The sequence below is a fragment of the Barbus barbus genome, assembly GCF_936440315.1.
Source record: "Barbus barbus genome assembly, chromosome: 10".
NCBI lineage: Eukaryota > Metazoa > Chordata > Actinopteri > Cypriniformes > Cyprinidae > Barbus > Barbus barbus.
Window position 1 is genome coordinate 20,938,611 of NC_136738.1, and position 18,517 is coordinate 20,957,127.

The 18,517-nt window shown below is 37.5% G+C and overlaps 1 protein-coding gene across 1 annotated transcript in view; it reads left to right on the forward strand.

Moving 5' to 3' along the window:
- clybl (citrate lyase beta like) overlaps window positions 1-9,064 on the forward strand; it is a 69,444-nt gene extending 60,380 nt beyond the window's left edge. The window contains exons 4-8 of the mRNA XM_079426752.1: window positions 111-212; window positions 805-898; window positions 1,136-1,303; window positions 6,140-6,264; window positions 7,286-9,064. Coding sequence (XP_079282878.1) covers window positions 111-212; window positions 805-898; window positions 1,136-1,303; window positions 6,140-6,264; window positions 7,286-7,381 — 585 coding nt within the window. The 3' untranslated portion in view covers window positions 7,382-9,064. The remainder of the gene's footprint in view (window positions 1-110; window positions 213-804; window positions 899-1,135; window positions 1,304-6,139; window positions 6,265-7,285) is intronic.
- The last annotated feature ends 9,453 nt before the right edge of the window (window positions 9,065-18,517 follow it).

Here is an 18,517-nt window from a genome sequence, read left to right on the forward strand (position 1 = left end):
AACCCTGAGTCAGAAGTTTTTCAATTTAATTAGGCATGGCGTTTGAGTAATATCATCTCTTTAAATGAGATTTGAAGTGTTGTTTTTGACTGTGTGTGTGTCCATTTCAGTTTGTTGACAGGTTTCAGCGATACTTAAAAGGCAGAGAGCTCAAGGAACCCATCCGCTTGGTCACCTTTGTGGAAACTGCTGTGGGTCTGCTGAATTTTAAGGTAAATAACAACTTTATAATTTGAAAATACAAAATTGCCCCCATCAGGGAGAAAATGGCCACAGTCATGTTTTTGTCCTTTTATAAAATATGCAGCTCCTTTTTTCTTTTGATTATTTTTCTTTCCCCCTCCCCCAAACCCTCTGTTGTGCTGGCTAGACGGAATCGCAGAGCCAAGACAGGGAAATATTGCAGAGTCACAGCAAGAAGTGAAATTAATTTGGAACTCAACAAAAGCATTCAAGAAATTCCATCTGCTCCGTGCCTGACACGGTCATATCACATTCCAGACTGTCTCTCACTAGTCCTGGATCTGGGGTTAGTTACAGCCTTGGACGGTCTTCACAGATTTCTAGATTTCCCCATCCACGGAGAGAGACGGGCCATTAATTGTGTGTGTGTCTTTTTTAATATCTGATATAGTTCCATTTCTAAACACAATATAAAGAACAGAGGCATGGACAGCAATTAAGGGAGTTTTGGGGAAAATTAGAGTCGTCTGACTGGGTGACTTGACTGGGTGCCAAAGTACACACGCGCACACAAACACACACACACTCCGCACAGCTCTTCATTTTCTCTTTCTCTTGAAGGCAGTGTGTGAAGCACTTCGAGATTTTGGGCCAAAGGCAGGTCTTCATCATGATGGAGTTGTCTTCGGGTCAGATGACTTCTGTGCCAGCATAGGTCTGCTATCTATTTATTTCACTATTTAATACCTTTATTCTTCTTCATTCACTTATTTGTTGAATGACAGTACCTCAAATAATACCATTTATTTTTATTAACTGATGAAAAATATGTATTTGTATGATAATATATCATTAATATTCCTTCTGTCTGCACATCGTTATCTCGTATATGATGCTTGGGTTTAATAACATTTTTGTAAAAATCTGGTGTCGGATCTCTTTTAACCTGCAGGAGCCACACGCACTAAAGATGCTAAAGAACTCCTGTATGCCCGGCAGAAAGTGGTGGTCACCACCAAAGCATTCGGCCTCCAGGCGATCGACCTTGTTTACATCGACTATCAGGATGTGGAAGGACTGAGGCAGCAGGCCAGAGAGGGCGCGCTTATGGGCTTCACTGGTACGCTGATTGCTAAATCACATACATTTTCTTTTCTGTTCACTTACGGTATGACATACTGACCTGATCTTCCAACAAAATGCTCTTTTGGACATGATTAGGAGTTCAATGAAAATACATGCATTTGCATATAGAGCATATACTGGCATAAACGGGAAAAAAAATTCTTGCACATACAAATCATGCAAGGGAACACATTGATTGGCTGAAGAGACTGACATCATAATATTCCTGTCTTAAATGAATATTCTGGTTTAAATACAGACGGTAACAGGCAACTTGCTATAGATGCTATTGATAGAGCACAATTTGTATTTAGCCTGCAGAATTCCTCACAAATATGTGTGTAAAATATTAATTACATTTCATAAATTATAAATAATATATATAATTATAACTATATTTGATGAATTGTGTGTGTGTGTGTGTGTGTGTGTGTATATACATAAAAACACAATTTTTTATATATAAATACAAAATACAAATTCTGCTCTATCAGTATATATATATATATATATATATATATATATGTGTGTTATTTTAGAAATATTATGATATATATAATATTTATTTATTTATTTATTTATTAGTGGTTAAAGATTAGTGAGGTTTTTTGTGTATTTTTAAGTATTATTTCCTTATAACTTTGAGTTCCTCTACATCTCATGTTTTACCTTTTTAGTGATAACAGTGGTTATATTAAGAATTTTTATGTGAAATTTTCAAAACTGTGGCTTCTTTTTTATATTTATGTTAATTTTTATTATGCTTTCTATATTGCATAGATGATTTCATTTTAATATCTGAGCTTTTAATAACGTACTGCATATATGAAACTTCAAAGAAAGTTACCGGCATGTGTTTATCAGTGTACGCATGCGTGCATGTCTCTTTATTTGCCTGTGTGTATGTGTATCCATTACTTACAAGTGTGTTTGTTGGAGATAGACGTATGGTCGCAGCTCAGCGCTGTGTGGGTTTGTAGCCAGGCAACGTGTGTTTGTGTGTGTGTGTGTTTGTGTGTGGAATCCTGGTGAGCGGGTAACTGGCCACGGGAGGCCAGACACAGCCCTCCTCTGAGCCTCCGCTAATGAATATGTAATTGCTGTTTGCAGAATACACACCGTTCTCCCAGCACATCTCTGTATACACTAGCACTGCCATTCCTCTAGAACACAGCACTCCAATGCTAAAGATCACTCGCTTTTCTCCCGTCTTGTTACTTTTTTAACATCAAAATTATCTAATCTAACACATTTAATCACTGGATTTAATTTAAAACAGCATTTTCAATTTTTTAAAAAGGCTTTTCATACAGAAACTATTTTAGTAGCATTTATTTGATTAATCGAAGGGTATTAACAACTATTATAAAAGAAATTACAATGATAACCATAGTCTCTCCAAATTACCATAATATTATTACTACTGTAAAATCATCATAAATTATTATTGGATAACCTGTAAACTATTTCATTTTTTTCCCCCTTGAAGATTGTAATGGCTACTACAGTGCAGTAAATTAACACATTTTTACTTAAGTAAGTTTTGTATTTTGTGTATTTTGTAGCTGTGGCTACCATGCTAAAATTTTATAAGGAAATGCACAAATGTATGTGAGCCAACAAACAATTTACTTTTTATAATTGTTTTACGGTTTGTGGCATCCCAGGATATCTCTGGGGTTGCCACTGCAAGGTTGTTTGTTTTATTTCCCCAGCAGCCAGCCTGCGGGTTGATGCCATGTTTCAGCCCATCAGCCGGGCGCTCTGTTCAGCAGCCTGTCATTAGGCAGGTGGGGTTGGGTTTGATGACTCTCTTCTGCCGCTCGTGCAAGTCTGAATTGGAGCGGCTCCTCGTGTTGCATGCGCTGAGCTCACCGCCGTTCTGTTTGCCACTGCTAGTCTGAGGTCCCTGTGTCGGGAGGCCTACAGAAACACTGTTTACAGTTTACACCCTCAGTGTGAAGTGTGTGTGAGCGAGTGAGTGAGTGTGTGTTTGTCCGTAGGCAATTGAAATTGCATGCAGATAATGTATTTATGTATTTTTTTCTTTTGCACTAGACTTGCATGAGCAAATCTATCACTACTAATGCAAATACAGCAATTGGGGTGTCAGAATGCTTTTTATAAATAACAGGGTTAGTTGAAATAACACATTTTGTATTTTGAAAATGCATTTGTTTATTTTAAATCAGATAATTGTATGTTTATGTTTAGGAAATGTTTCTGATTTTAAAGTTTTAGAATTTAAATCAGAAAATTTAATTCAGTGAGCTCTTAGATAAAGCGTGGCAGACTAATTTCAAATCCTTTAAATATTCAGGCATTTTATTTAACATAAAGCATTTGTCATAAAGTAATTATATTCCTATTAAAATAATAATTGGGCAGAATACTACAACAGGTACATCTTTATCAACAGACAAGCAATTAAATCAAATCAGAAAGGCCAAAAAAAAAAGCATCTACCATAAATGATATCCTCTCTTCTTGTATGTAGCACTGCACACATTGTGTTTTACGCATTATTTCCCTGAATTCCTCACCTGTGATTTGACCTTGCCCCATGTTTATTTCTTTATGAGGACTTTTAGTCATAACTACATAGATATGGTGTCATGTAATTAATAAGAAAAAAAATTTGTTGGTCTCCTAAAATGAAAATATATAAAAAGGTTAGATATTTTTTCCATTATATTAATTCAGACGTAATAACATTTTCCTTCTTCATTTTATTCATTTGCATTCTTTTAAGTTGTTTTTTCTGCGTTTTTGATAGATTCTGTCCATCTATGTGAGATTTTGAGAGTCATCTGACAGTGGCACTCTGCTAAATGGTAGTGAGCCAACCAGACGTTCCTAAACCAGATGGCACCTCGTGATTGGCTGAATGGCATTGGGGAGTGATAATGATGCACAGCAACCGTCCAATAGCGTCGCTGCGTAAGGGCTCACCATGCCCACTTTGCTCACTCTGTCACTAGCTGGCTCAAAACAGACAGCTCCTGAACAGGTGGCAGTCTGGGGAAGGGGCATATTTTGTTGATGTGAGGGAACGACCCCCTGCCAGTCTTTTCTGGGATGGGCGTCACAAACATGGACCTTGAGCCTCAGCTTTAGGGTGTTGATCCAACAGGCCGTCTCCTCCAGAGCAGCAGAGGGACAGTACACACAAACACACACACACACACACTGGTGATTTTTCCGTCTGCAGCACTGTTGGCTCTATAAGAAAACGCAGTCACCAAGCTGGTTTGCTTTATTTACATTGAAGCGCATGCTTAGCTGTCATTGGTTAACCTGACGCCTCATTCACTCCCAACTGCATCATCAGATTGTGTCGTATCTTGCAGCATTTGGCTTCGACAATGTGTAAAAGATGCAGAAAGTAACACCTGTGCTGTTGCAAGACTGTGTTAACATATGACTGACATTACGCTGCAATATGTAACATTGTGTGCTAAATTATGTGGGAACTCAATGGATAACACATGGCAGAGGCTGTTTCAGAGGGGTTAACTAGGGTAAGAGCCACAGATGGAGCTAATGGTTTTCTCATGTATTAAATTCTACGGCTGTCAGCTTGCTACCTTTCCGTATTTGTTTTAAGAGACGCGCTGAAGCAAAACATAACAGATATTTCTCAAATTAAGCCTCATCACCCAGAGGTTTGATCTGGGAACATGTTCTTGATTATTATGGTGCAATGCTGGACAGATGTTATTTTTGAGAATAAGGTTTCTGCCGTCATGACCGTAATCCGTTTTAGCTTCTTAGCCGATGCTGCAGAGCAGGGAGGAAAAGGAAATGTATATTTGAAAATGGCATCCACATTGTTTTAAGACCCTAAATAAATAATAATTATAATAGTTTCAAATTAAAAAATTTAAACCAATGAGAAAGAAATCATTTTAGTTGATAAGATTATCTTTAAGCATTTTTCTTTTTCTTGGATTTTTTTTTTTTATGGATAAAGTAGGTAGTAAGTACATGGATTCCTGACTTCAGATTATGGATCATTTTATGGTCATCTGTTGTAGTCACCACTAATTTTTCACCCCAGCGTTGGGTCATTAACACGCATATCTGAGCTTATGAGAGGTATCAGTTGTTGCTGTCCATGACATCTATATCTATGTGTAGTGTGTGTGTGTGTGTGTGTATGTGTGTGAGGTGTGTTGAGGTGACTGCATGCATGTGGCTCTCACATGGGCCTGTAATAAAAGCAGAAAGTCAAGTCTCACAGAGGCTGCCTCAGATTGGAGTGTAACTAAGCGTGCAGTAAAGTTTCAGAGTTCAGCGGGGCACAAGGCGAAAATCGGGATGACACCCATAATTCATAGCATCCTCTGTCCCTGCTGTGTCCCTTAAATTCATTCTTGGTCAGGGAGCTGTACTGGAGTGCCAGTGCCTTTGCTTCTCTGGAGCAAAGCCCTTTAAATGTGGAGGAATAATCCTAATTTTTTATTTATTTTTACAGAGTTTTGAATGTGAGTGGATTAGACTGTTAATATTGCACTAAAAATAGAAATAAAAAGGTTTATACCTAAATAAATTAATTTGTATCGTACATGTGGGCTGACCTTTAAAGATCACATGAATACTACTAACTCTTATTATTGGAGACTGTTGGTTGTAGAATTTTTGGCCTGTACGTGTTATGATGGGTGTTTTTTTTTTTTTTAAAGTGACTGAAGTAAGGGTATTTAACGATTTAAAAAATATTTTATGTCTTTATTTATTTACTGAGACAGGGCCATTGAATATGTTATTCTTTTTGGAATATTTATTTATTTTTAAATTGTTAGGGATTAATTTTGTCTCTTATTTCTAGGAAAACAAGTGATTCACCCCAACCAGATCAAAGTTGTTCAAGAGGAATTTGCCCCCAGTCCAGAGAGAATCAAGTGGGCCACGGAGCTGATCGTGGCATTCGAGGAGCATCAGAAGTTGGGAAAGGTGCACGTTCAGTAGTTCCTGAGTTTCCACACAGAGATCTGTATTATTTTCCAGCCTGATATAGCATCCATGATACATGATGCACTGTAGCTGTTGTCGGAGAAAATCAAATGAGGTGTTGAATATTATAGTTCCTAATTTTGTGCATCATTGAGTTCTGTGTTTTCTGCTCGGTAGGGCTGCGCGTGTCTGAGATGTGCTAGTAATGTACAATCTGCCAGTAATTCTTACGCTAAGGATGGCCTGGGGGTGCGTCAGCGACACTCCCCGCTCGGCTCTTTGCTCACAAACTGAGATTCCGGGACACAGTTGCTCGATTTATTTTGCGTTTTCCTGTATATTTCTACGCTCTCTTCAATCTCCTTGCAGATTTGTTACAGAAAATGTTTGCAAAGTACCCACCTGAGGTTTTCTGCCTCTCAACATGTCATTTTTAGACACTCTAAATATGCAGCTAAGCTGCATCTTAAATGTAATGTAATGGTGGTAGTTTCTTTTATGCATATGTCATTTAATTATTGAAACTCTTTCCTCTTATGAGGTCTGGACTGATTAGGCTTATTGAAATATTCGGCTCAGTACATTGGTGCAATGAATAGGAATATTTAGCATGCAAATAAATGGCTTCCAGCACTAATTCCTGCATCTGTCAAGAATGTTTCAATTTTCATACTCGTGATCCTTAGGCTTTTTTCCTACGCATTTGCAAATTCCCAACCAACCTCAATAAAACACAGGCTCAAACTAGAAGCTAACTGGATATTATTGATTTTCTACAACAGACACCAATAACAAAATAATTTAAATAAATATATCCCTTACAAAAAAATTGTATATGTATTATATACGTTGGCTCTCTCCTTGGCTCTTTTCTTGGTTTTCTCTAGGGAATTTATGAATAGCCATCCTGCCCTTCTTTGTAGTGTCATATATGCATTGTTACTGTGTAGTAGGGTATGTTCTTCTAGACAGTATCTGCCTTTATTGTTATTCAACCATAGTTTTGTTCTCTTCTCCTCAGGGGGCTTTCACCTTTCATGGCAGTATGATTGACATGCCATCTCTGAAGCAAGCTCAGAACATTGTCACGATGGCTTCAACTGTTCAGGGAAAGTGAGCCAAACTTGAGTTCCTCAGACATCAAAATCTGCACCATGCTGGCTGTGCCCTGCACTTCACGTCAAGAGCCAAATACGACCTGTGCATTTGTTTAACCAGCAACAGAGATGATGTTCTAGTTAATGTGTTGATTTCACATTAATTGACTGATTATTTTGTCTTCTGAAATTCCTGGTGCATTACTCTTTTCTGCTTTAGTTTGCATTTGTGTGTGTGTCATGCCCGCCCCCTGCCTCTCTGGTGTCAGGGCAGACGATTGGCTGTGGTAAAGGTTGTGTGCGCCCAACGAAAGGGCAAACAAACAGAGCTGCCCTGCCGTCGAGCTTCCATTCAGCCTGAAGGCTCCTCCAGGCCCCGGAACATCAAAGCGCTATTTGCCAAGAAGCGGCCGCGAATTTACTAAAACCAACATTGAGAGAATGAGCCTGTGAGCCCACTCTAAATTGTAGGCCTTTGTTTCACGGGACACAGCAAGCCAGTTTGTTCTTCAAGACAAGGCTTGAATGCGTCTGCAGCCTGGCGTAAGCTCTACGCGCCGTGCCACACGCTCACTCGCAAACACGTACACAAAGGGCTCCGCGAGGGCTCGCTCCATGTAAATATCAGTATTTTTCCATGCCTTTGTTTCCCGGTCAGTGGTTCCCATCTCTCTATCCAGCGTCGAAGTCACCGTGAACATGGCCAAGTGCTCAAAAGACGTGCTGCCGTTGTCCATTTCACCAGTGTTCCTCACACACACTTTGTCAAGAATGCCTCTTTTCAAATAAAACTCCAGGATGTCATTCTCAATGAATGACCATCCTTTCCACCCTTGAGGGCGTTGTTGTTTTTTATGTTGTGTTTGTCATGAATACATTCTACAGTACGCTATGTTCCGGCTCCTTGCTGCTGGTCTCCCACGAGCTGATGACATATTTGGCAGAAATGTCTGGGGCGGATTTGTCTGGGATGGGGGTGGGGGGAATGGTTGATGGTTCAGTTGGTCACTATGGTAATAGAGGCCTCTGCATAAAACGGGAATGAATATGGCGTGATCAATAGTGTCTGTAGCGAGCGACTCGGCCCGAGCTCTGTGCCAGCCTCGGGATGCAGACAGAAAGATGGAAGCCGCTGCTGTGAGTGGCCCAAAGGGCCCGACAGTAAGCTGACGGCCTGGCACCCGGCCCACACCTCTCTGACCAACCCCCCCATCCATGCTCTCTGCCTTTTGCACTCATTTATTTTTCATTTTCTTTGGAATCGTCTTTTTGGACTCATGTCAGACAAGCCCTTTTGCTGTAAGTGCTCTTTAAGCATGTCTTCAAGACTCTCGATCAGAGCCTGAGACCCGTAGGTCAATAGGCCAACGACATGAGTTTCATCTAAAACCGTCCTGCATTTAGTTAGCTAAATTATTAAATTTGCTTGTATTTTGTTCAAACACAATTTAGACAGAATATTGGCCTATTATGCAAAATTAATCGAAAAGAAATAACCTATTTTTTTTTTATTTTTTTTTTATTATTATTTATCTATTTGTTTTTTATTTGTGTGCGTTCGTGTGTTTGTTTGTTTTTTTTGGGGGGGGTTATGGTTTTTGAACCCCAATGACTTCAATTATAAGTACAAAAACTGCTGGAAAGTACTTCTAAAAAAAATTATTTTGTGTTCTGCAAAAGAAATAAAGTCATACAGAATTTTCATTTTTGGGTAACTGTCCCTTTAACACACCCCATGCATGCACACACAAGAGCTAAGATGATAACCTCTGAACTTCAGTCACTTCAGCCTTTGTAGAAAATTAGATTAAATATATTTGATTGTCGATTTATATGAAACTAAAGCTTTTTTGTCTGCCCCTTACTTTGTGGGTTTTGTGCCTTTATGATGTGTGATCAATTTTTGTGAAGTGACATTATTTTTTAGCAACGCAGTTAACCCTGATCCATGCACTAAAGACACCATTCATTTTATGAATTATGTTGGAATGATCTGTGTAGCCAAAGATTCATGGTTTAGAGGATTTACGGTCTCCGCGACATAGATCAGCGAAATTCTACTTCCTCCCACTTCTTTGTCATTTTTCATGACATTTCTATTATGCCTGTAAATTGACATAATCTTTTCAGCTCACAAGACGGAATTATTTAAATACACTTACTAGTATTCCCAAAGAGAGTACAATACAATTAACACGAATAGGACCTTACCTAATCTTGACAGCACTCAATTAGGCTTGAAACACAGTCCTGATGGTTATGTGCTGAGATTGCTCTCATAAATTATCTGATATCAACCCAGCAGAGAAAATGCATGTATGCAAAGTGCTTTCAGAGGAAAATTAAAAGGAAACGTTTTACATATTTTTCATTAATCTCAATGGGACCCGTGTGGCAGGGAGGATTTTGCTCGCCTAATTTCTCGCCAAGGGATCTCCCAATAATGACTTCATTCTTTTACTAGATAGTATATGACAAACTCATTTCAACAAAGATAATTCCCCTGCAATAAAATGAATCGTTTACAACAAGAGCAGGCAGGAACCATTTTGGAAATAATGTGTAATTGAAATTAAATTGAATTTATTGGCATTGGGTGTAATGAGTGAAAATTGAACTCTAGTAATGTTGTCAAATGTCTGGCGTTTTATGCACGTAGGCTAACGTGACTTTTGAATTTGCTGGAATATCATTAACATGGAATAACTTAATATATGTAGCGCTGTGCAGCTGCAGATGCGACTCAAATGCCCAGCTTTCAGTGAGATTTAAAGTATATCTTTAGCTCTTTTGAGAAAATACAAATTATTGCATTTGGGATATTAACTTACTGAACACTGCACTTTATTACCTTAGGGACGACTATAATAATAGCCTAATAATAGTAGTAAATTTAATAACATGCGTAAATCCTGCTTTTATGCCCACGTTTTTGTTGTGCTGCTCTCATGTCTGCATTTTATCAGTTTAAACAAGTCTTTAGAAATATATGTGCAAAGTTTATTTTATTCCTTTAAAAATACACATGACTCGAGATAGACCCTTTAAAAATGTATATAGGCCTATAGGCCTTTGTAAGAGTAATATGTAGGATTTATTTCCCCCTTCATCCCTTTTTATTTGTTTTTCTTTATATTAGGTGCAATGCAGCGTATTCAACTATTTTAGTTTTTACTTTTATATAGGCTATAACCAGAAACGGTCAGAACTCTTGTTTTTTTTTTTTTTTTTTTGTATTATTATAATTATTATTATTATTATTATTAATAACAAAAATAGCGCACAACTTGATTTCACAATCCAACGTGAGTTTATTGTAATATAAATGCATTTAGGCCTACATGAATTTCCAATAATTTTCTATTTTCAGTCATGTTCCATATTTCCTAATACTCCCTTTTTTTCCCCTTTCATGAGCTGCTAAAAAGATGATTTGGTCACGTGTGGTATTGTAAGCTTAATGTTTGGCCAGAATACTGAATGTGTGCTTGAGTGAAGGATAGGTTTCTCTGAATAACTGGAGACTTTGAGCTGACTCTTTATTTGAAATGGAGACAGATCAAAGGACAAACCCCAGTAAACCTCCTCCGGTCTTTGTCTGCGGTTGCTATGGCTTCGAGTCGAGGGGCCACGTAAATCAGACTCGTTACAGTGCGACAAAAAAAGTATTCAAAACTTTTTTGTTTTTAGCTGACTTGACCCATGTATCTGTATTCATGAAAGTTCATCTTATGAAAAGGTGGAAAAATGTTTATTTGTGCATTGTTGTCTGTCACTTGAATTATTAATTGAATCTAATTAAATGAATAATATTTGTTATAGAGGTAATAATAATTTACCATGAAGTGTACTCGTTTTTGTTAGAGATGAATTCATTATAAAGAAGACAATTTAAAAAGGATTGCCGTTTTTAAGCAACATAATTTTTTATATTTTATTTTAATAACATCGTCGTCAGGGATATACAGAACTATGAGCAGATGTAATTTCCACCTCACTGTTAGTAGTATCTTAGGAACAGCCCATGGGTGGATTCCCCAATTATAAGCCCATGGCAGCCCCCCTCCAAATTGACTTTTCCTTCTGTTGTGACAAAATGGTGCAATTGTAGCGTAGCCTCCAGGATAATCAGAGCATCATGGTTTTATGTATATTATGGCGGCTGGCTCATTATCACACAACTGTTCATGTATTAGAGAGAAATTAAAACAATTCCGCTATATCTTTCATGGATGCGATAAAAAAGATACGCTTTTGAGTGCTGGTGAGCTTGCTGTGTGACTTGACTGCTTGGCGCAGCTTGTACCATCTCACCCACTGGCTTTCTGATGAAAGAAGTACAGAACTTTAAGAAGTGTGCCGCCGGATGCTGTCAAAATTGTGGGCAGGAAGAGAATGGCTGTTCATAAAGGCGACATTTATTGCTTCTTGCCTGTTAGGACATTTGCAGTTGAGCCCCCTAGAACGGTGCAGATGCATCCAGCCCGAGCAGTCGAGAGGAATATATGATCTGTCCGCTCTTATAGCTCGCTGTCTGCTCATATCTGTACTTGCATGAAGTTATAATGAGTAACAGGTGAATTGGGAATTAAAGTCCATGCTCATCTGCAATCCGTTAAAGATAAATGAAGCTTTGACGAGTGTACAAAAGTAAAATACTGATAAAAGACGTCATGCATTTGCGTTTTTAGGGTGTCAGTCAAATTACATATAACTCTTTACACAATACATGTTGTTTCAAAGCAGCTTCACGGAAAATATAGGCTATAGCAAATTATAGAAACTCAGCTGTGGAGCAACTCAAATTCTGCTGTAAAACAGCTCCAAACGACAATATTGTAATTATTTAACTCCGGTCAGTTCAGTGTTGGTGCAGTTCAGTTAAATAATACAGTAAATTTGATCAATTTCGAAAAGTTCAATTCAGCTAATCAAGTTCTTCATTGTCTTATGATTTCCGGGGCAGCAAGTGAAATCCTAGTATTAATTTCAAGCTGATAATATGTTGTTCTAGAGACGTCTATAAACGCTTTGGCTATATCACGGAGTGACCCTATGATCATCTACACATGCTTGCATCTTTTCCAGCTCACTTAATTGTCAGGTATGGAGTCATGGGAGCACGAGCGGCTGGTTTATCACCTTCCAATGACACAGGTTCTCCGTGAGTGCTCTCACCCTGTCCGCCCTGTGTCTGGTATTAAACAAGCCATAAAAAACACATTCACATTACTTATTAGATTCTTTCTTTTTTAAGACAATAACAGTTACAAACATTGCATAGGCTATATGGTGCTAAATAGGTCATGAATGTACATTCAGCTAGTTATGAATGTGATATTTCTAACTTTATCTCTTAAAAATATTCACAAATTAATATAAATAAAACCGTGTTATCAAAAACTATAAAGAAATAGCGTCACATCACAACCTTAACACAGTCAGATTATGAATTCTATTATAAACACTGTGGAGGAGGACGATGAGTCCGATGGGACATATAAACATGATCTGTGTTCAGTTTCTCTAATGGTTTGCAGTCACTGAATTACTCTCTTCAAATTGAATTCATTTGACAGAATGAATATATATAATTATTATTTTTTACCTTTTGTTAAATGTTAATTAGATATTTTTTAAGTACTTGGTTCTGATCTGTTATTTTGGAAATTAAATTGTCCAAAGCTTGAACTTAAACTTGTTCGTAATCGTATCGTAGCCAAGTTATAAAATTATTTGCAGTAACTTTCATATTCTTATGCTCCTAACACGTTCAGCGCGTGCCTGTGTTTGCACAGTCAAGCTCTTAATTGTAGTTTATGACATCATCTCTGCTAATCCAATTAAACATGTTTGTCCTATAGACCCAGAACTTTGTGAAGAGTGAATACCGCTCTTTAAGGCAGGGCATAAATAAATTTAATTGGTTGAACTTGCTTGGAAGGGGGAATTATTTAATGCTCTTTTGTATTTAGTAAACATCCATCAATGTATGAATTGCTTTATATCCATCGAAAAAATATATAATAATTTTGCTAAAAATGGAAGATACACTGAAATTAGAGCTATCGATTTAAAAAAAAAAAATAAATAAACCTGAGTAGCTAACTTATTCCTAGATAACTACTACAAGAAATACGACAAGAATCTTCCAAACCTGTTGGAATTGTCATTTGGATCAAGGATAAAAGCGAAATTTATAAGACATATTTCCGCAGAGAAAAGACACGGGTTTCTCGACATTTTTATACAATTTCTTGAAAGTTAATCTCGTGTCTGATAAGTTTTGCCTGTCAGAAAAGGCAAATTTTGAACTCGACTGCAAGATTTTATATATATAAATTTTTTTTTTTTTTTTTTTTTTTTTTTTTTGTTCAGAGACTTTATATTTGGAAGATTTTAATCAATCTAAATCCGTATTTCGAAAAGATTGTTTTTATATAAACGAAAATGTTCTCTTAACTATGTGGCAATTTTGGTTTAAATGATAAAAAAAAGTATCTATTTGATATCTCCGAGAGCGCTTTTACTGTGGAAAAGAAATCCTATTATAACACGTCTACCCAGATGAGTTCCATCTGAAATATACTTGTTTCTTTCGAAATGTGTTTAATAAAGGAGCCTCAGCTGACCCAATATAGCCTATTTTGATTACTTGAGTCACTTGCTTGCTTTATACACCGATCTGTTCACCTGTCTTATTTAAAGATAAGAATATCCGTTTATTTTATCATTTCAACTCTTAAATAAATACATGATAATGTTTTAAATAATAATGAATTAATTATTGAGGAACAGTGAATTGAATGCGACCAGCACGTAAGGAACACTTGGCACAGTAAAGCAGGATAGGGCTCATGAATCATTTTATCATGCCCTTTTTCTTTACACAGTATGACAACCTTTATTCCTCACTTCAAGATGAATTGTGAGTTTTCAGTTCAACATTGCCTATAAATGCTAATGGTGTTGGCCCTCCTTTTCGTCTAAGCAATTTATTGCTTTTATATTTGTAGCCTTCAGAAAGCTTTTGTGTAAATAATTATTTTAACAGCTATATTTAAACTACAAATGAATACATAAATAAAAATGGGTTACTAATCTATTTCTTTCTCCATAATGTATAACCGCGTAGTCCTCAGAGCACCTCACGCATAATATAAAATATGCTTCCTCTACAGAAGAGGAACCACATGGAGGGAGAAACTTAATGAAGCCTCACACCTCAAAGACCTGTACGCTGAAATGGCAGCTTTATTTGAATATACAGAGTGCATAAACACTCCAAATTATAACTTGAAGGAGATTTAAACAAACAAAACCTGACACCAAAAGGTGTCTCAAGTCAAACTAAGTGCTGTCATATACTCCTTGCAAACGTGGGACATCGACATTTCACAGAGAACCAAAGGGAATGTATTTTTTATCATGTCTATGTTCCAGCAGGCTGTAGTTGAGCGTGAGCTGTCAAATCCGGTTGGTGAAGGCGCGTGTGGAAGCAGTGATGCTCAGGTAAGGAGCCTCTCTTCTCTGAACCACAACACGGCTGACTGCTCCAGGAGCCTGAGTAATGAGGGTTCCGCTGGGGGCCGCCTGGTTGGAGAGGTGGCTTAACCCTGCCTGGACGAGGCAGGAGCCCGGGCTCTGTTTTTTCAATCGGAGCCCCTTGTAGAGCACGCGGCCCGCAACGAACATTTTGACAATGCCGGTGATAAGCACGAGGTGATGAAAGGAAGCTGTCCGCGAGGGCGTTTCTGTTTTGTGGCATGATAATGTTTCATAGGTGAATAAAGAATTGTGGGTTTCAAAACAAGACAAATATAGCCTATTTTAGTGCGACGATTCTCAAGTGATTCTCAAAAACTTTAAAACAATGCTGAAAATAACGCAACCGAAGTGCTTTACATTAAAAAAAGAACAACTCTGTCTTCTTCTTCCTAAAATTAATCCATTCAATGTATTCATCCATACCACACTGCATTTTATTCATAGACTCTTTCAATATTATTAATGCAAATTACTGTACTGTTTAAATAATTTGCTTTTGATTCATGCAAATCTCTCAGACAGGCCTGCCCAAGAATCATGATTATCTTTATAATCAAATGTAATGTTTCCCTTGAGTCCATATTGTCATTTTCATGGGATTTTTCAAAACCAGACAATTAATACAACTGTAAAGAGAATTCTGCGTATGTCACCAAGATGAATTTGCTCAGTTATTTTAGCAAGATATGCTGTCATTTACCATTGAAGATGTCAAGAAAGGGGCAAAGGTGGCCATCCCCTAAGACATGCGCCTAATTATATAATTTGTCTTGTGAGTGGGACAGACCACTGTAAGGTCTCCACTGGGATCACTTCTTCAGCAGCCTGAGCCTATCATCAGTTTCATCAACCCTCATTTCATTTGGCGAGTTCATTTATCTCTTTTTCCATCCAGAGGAACTAGCCATTCAGCAGCCTAGGCGATTCAATTTTTAACATCAGACTTATACTAATCTTCAGGTGACCTGGCAGTGTTGTGAGCATTCTATGAGCTGGAGCGATGATATTTGAACCACCAAGAGCAGAAGTGGACTGTTTAAAATCTATTTTATTAGACTCTTTAAATCCTATCAAAAACTAAAACGAATATACATACAATAGTTCTAGTATGTAGTGGATTTTATAGCTTTTTTTTTCAATTTAATTGCCATTATTCATTGCAATACATTTACTCATTTACCAGGCACTTTTATGATTTGAAATTAAAAAAAATAATAATAGTACAAGCAGAAGCAACTGATCCAAGGGAGACAACAATAATGGCATAGCATATGGTAATTAGCTTCATCAAGGAACTGTAGCAATGATATTTTTAGCAAACATCACCACTGTACAGTCACTAATCTTTTGTGGTAATTCTGAGTTTGTGTCAACACTGTAGTGAGCCGAAATGCTTATCAAGGCTGGACATATGCGTGGGCCGGACCTATACTTACTCCGGGATGAGCAAACACAGCACTGTAAATCGCAGACTATGCAGCTTGGATTCGCACCTGCTGAGGGGGAAAGGAAGCATTGCATTCTGGAGATATGGCCTGTGAGCACGCCTAGCGTACCTTCACAAAATGTCACAGCAGTTATGAAAGCAAGTCATTATCAACTCAGGGGGACCCTTGACACTGGTCTATGAGAGAGAGTTCCAGTAGTTCAAAGCCATGTCTAATGGCCATTCCAAGGTCAGCTTGAAACAGAGAAAGTGGCTTGTGATGTTTAAGAACATCTAGCCACCCTTGTGAGTCCAGCGGGGGGTTCTGGTGGCTGGTGACGCACTAGGGGTAGTGCAGGGGATTCTATAGGTGAGCTTACAGGTTCTTTAAGCATGTATTAGGCCTTTACTGGAAAAAAAGGCCGTATACTTAAGGTAGGAGACTTTTAATCTAAGCACCAGAGTTGTAAAGTATAGTAATGTAGAAGTGGACTGGCTTTTTGAGGGCTTTGACTGTTTGACTGTTCTTCTCTTCTTTTTCCTCATCCCTTCATACTCCGTACACTTGAGAGTTGTATATTTGTATTCGCTCTCTCTTCTTTTCTCTTACTGAGATGATCCAGCACTGTGGCTGTCCAGCTGTGCAGGATGATTTCCTCTCACTGAATGTTGACCTTTTCCTCTATGAAAGATGCTGTATTCAGAGGCACGACTCTGATGTGTTGCTCATGGTAGTTCGTCAGATGTGGAATGGATCAGCATCTACAGGATGTAAAATCAAAATGGGAAGCCAATGCTGTAAAGATTGTTACATGAATGCACGCAATTATATTTTTACATTAGATAATTGTTTACTCCCAGATATTTATATAATTATATAAAAGTTTTTATTTTTATTTTTATATGAATATATTTATTCTATTGTACATTTAACTTATGATATCCCACTACCCTAAAAGCTATTTTTTTTAGGTCTTTTATCTTTCTAGACTTTTTAACTTAATACGTCTTGAAAATTTAGCATAAAGTAGTCATTAAATATGGAATTGTATGGTACAAACTACAAAGTCCTCCTTTTTTCTTTCTTTTTTCTTATTTATTTTGCTCATGTTGCTGCAGTGTATATCAAATGATCTAAAATACTTAATATTACATAAAATAAAGTAAAATACATTTGTATTACTCAGAAATTTGTCAATTTACTTACAAGATCTTATACATCTACCAACAACACTGGTAAACAATGCATACCGTGTGTAAAGTAGTTTTACATTTACTGTGTCCACTCTCCTCATTAAAGAAGACTGAAGAAGACATGTTTTTTTTTTTTTTTGTTAGATCAAACTGCTTTTATATAAGACACTGACATCCTTTCATGTTAAGGCCCGGCCGCAAATGCTTCTGAACATTTGCCACATTGATGGAGTGTTTTTCTATTTGAAGTCCAGACCTGCGTTTAGAACCATTTAAACAGGACCTGTCAAATACAAGGCAAGCAGAGAAGTGGTCGCGTGGCTCTGAGGTTTGGTTCATGTGCTGCATAGGCTGAATGGACCAGGTGTAGAGCTCTGGCTCCTGGACATGTCCGTGGACGACCTTGCTCTCATCACCAAGTGTCTTGGAAAGCCTCCCAATCCTGGGGATCCATATTTGGACCAGCACCAAGTTTGGAGGCCCACAGATGTTGAGGAGAGGCCAGATATTATGACAGTTGTCTCATGCAGACAGGCAAGATGATTCATATGTGCTAAGGATGAAAGGGCTCATCTCTGTGGTGCATATGCTTAGGTTTAAATTCAAATTTTATCTTGTATTTTATCGGGGGTTTTTTATCTTTAAATTTTTACTTCACACATGATGTGCCCACAAGATGAAACATTAGTAAACATTGTAAAAAAAAAAAAAAAGACATGATCAGTAATGTCGCTAATATCAAGGTAATGCAATCACCAGATAAATATTTTCTTTACTATATATGGCTGTCAGTTTACTTACATTTTTGTTATTTTAATATACACTAAATACACAAGTATTGACTAATTTCTTACAATACGTATTTTTAAAACAAACCTTTGTCAGTTCATATTGATATTTTTCTGCTGGTTAATCTAAAATGATACCGGAATATCAAGACATGTTCCTAGTAAAACCGGGCATGCAAACCTCACTAATTCAAAAACAA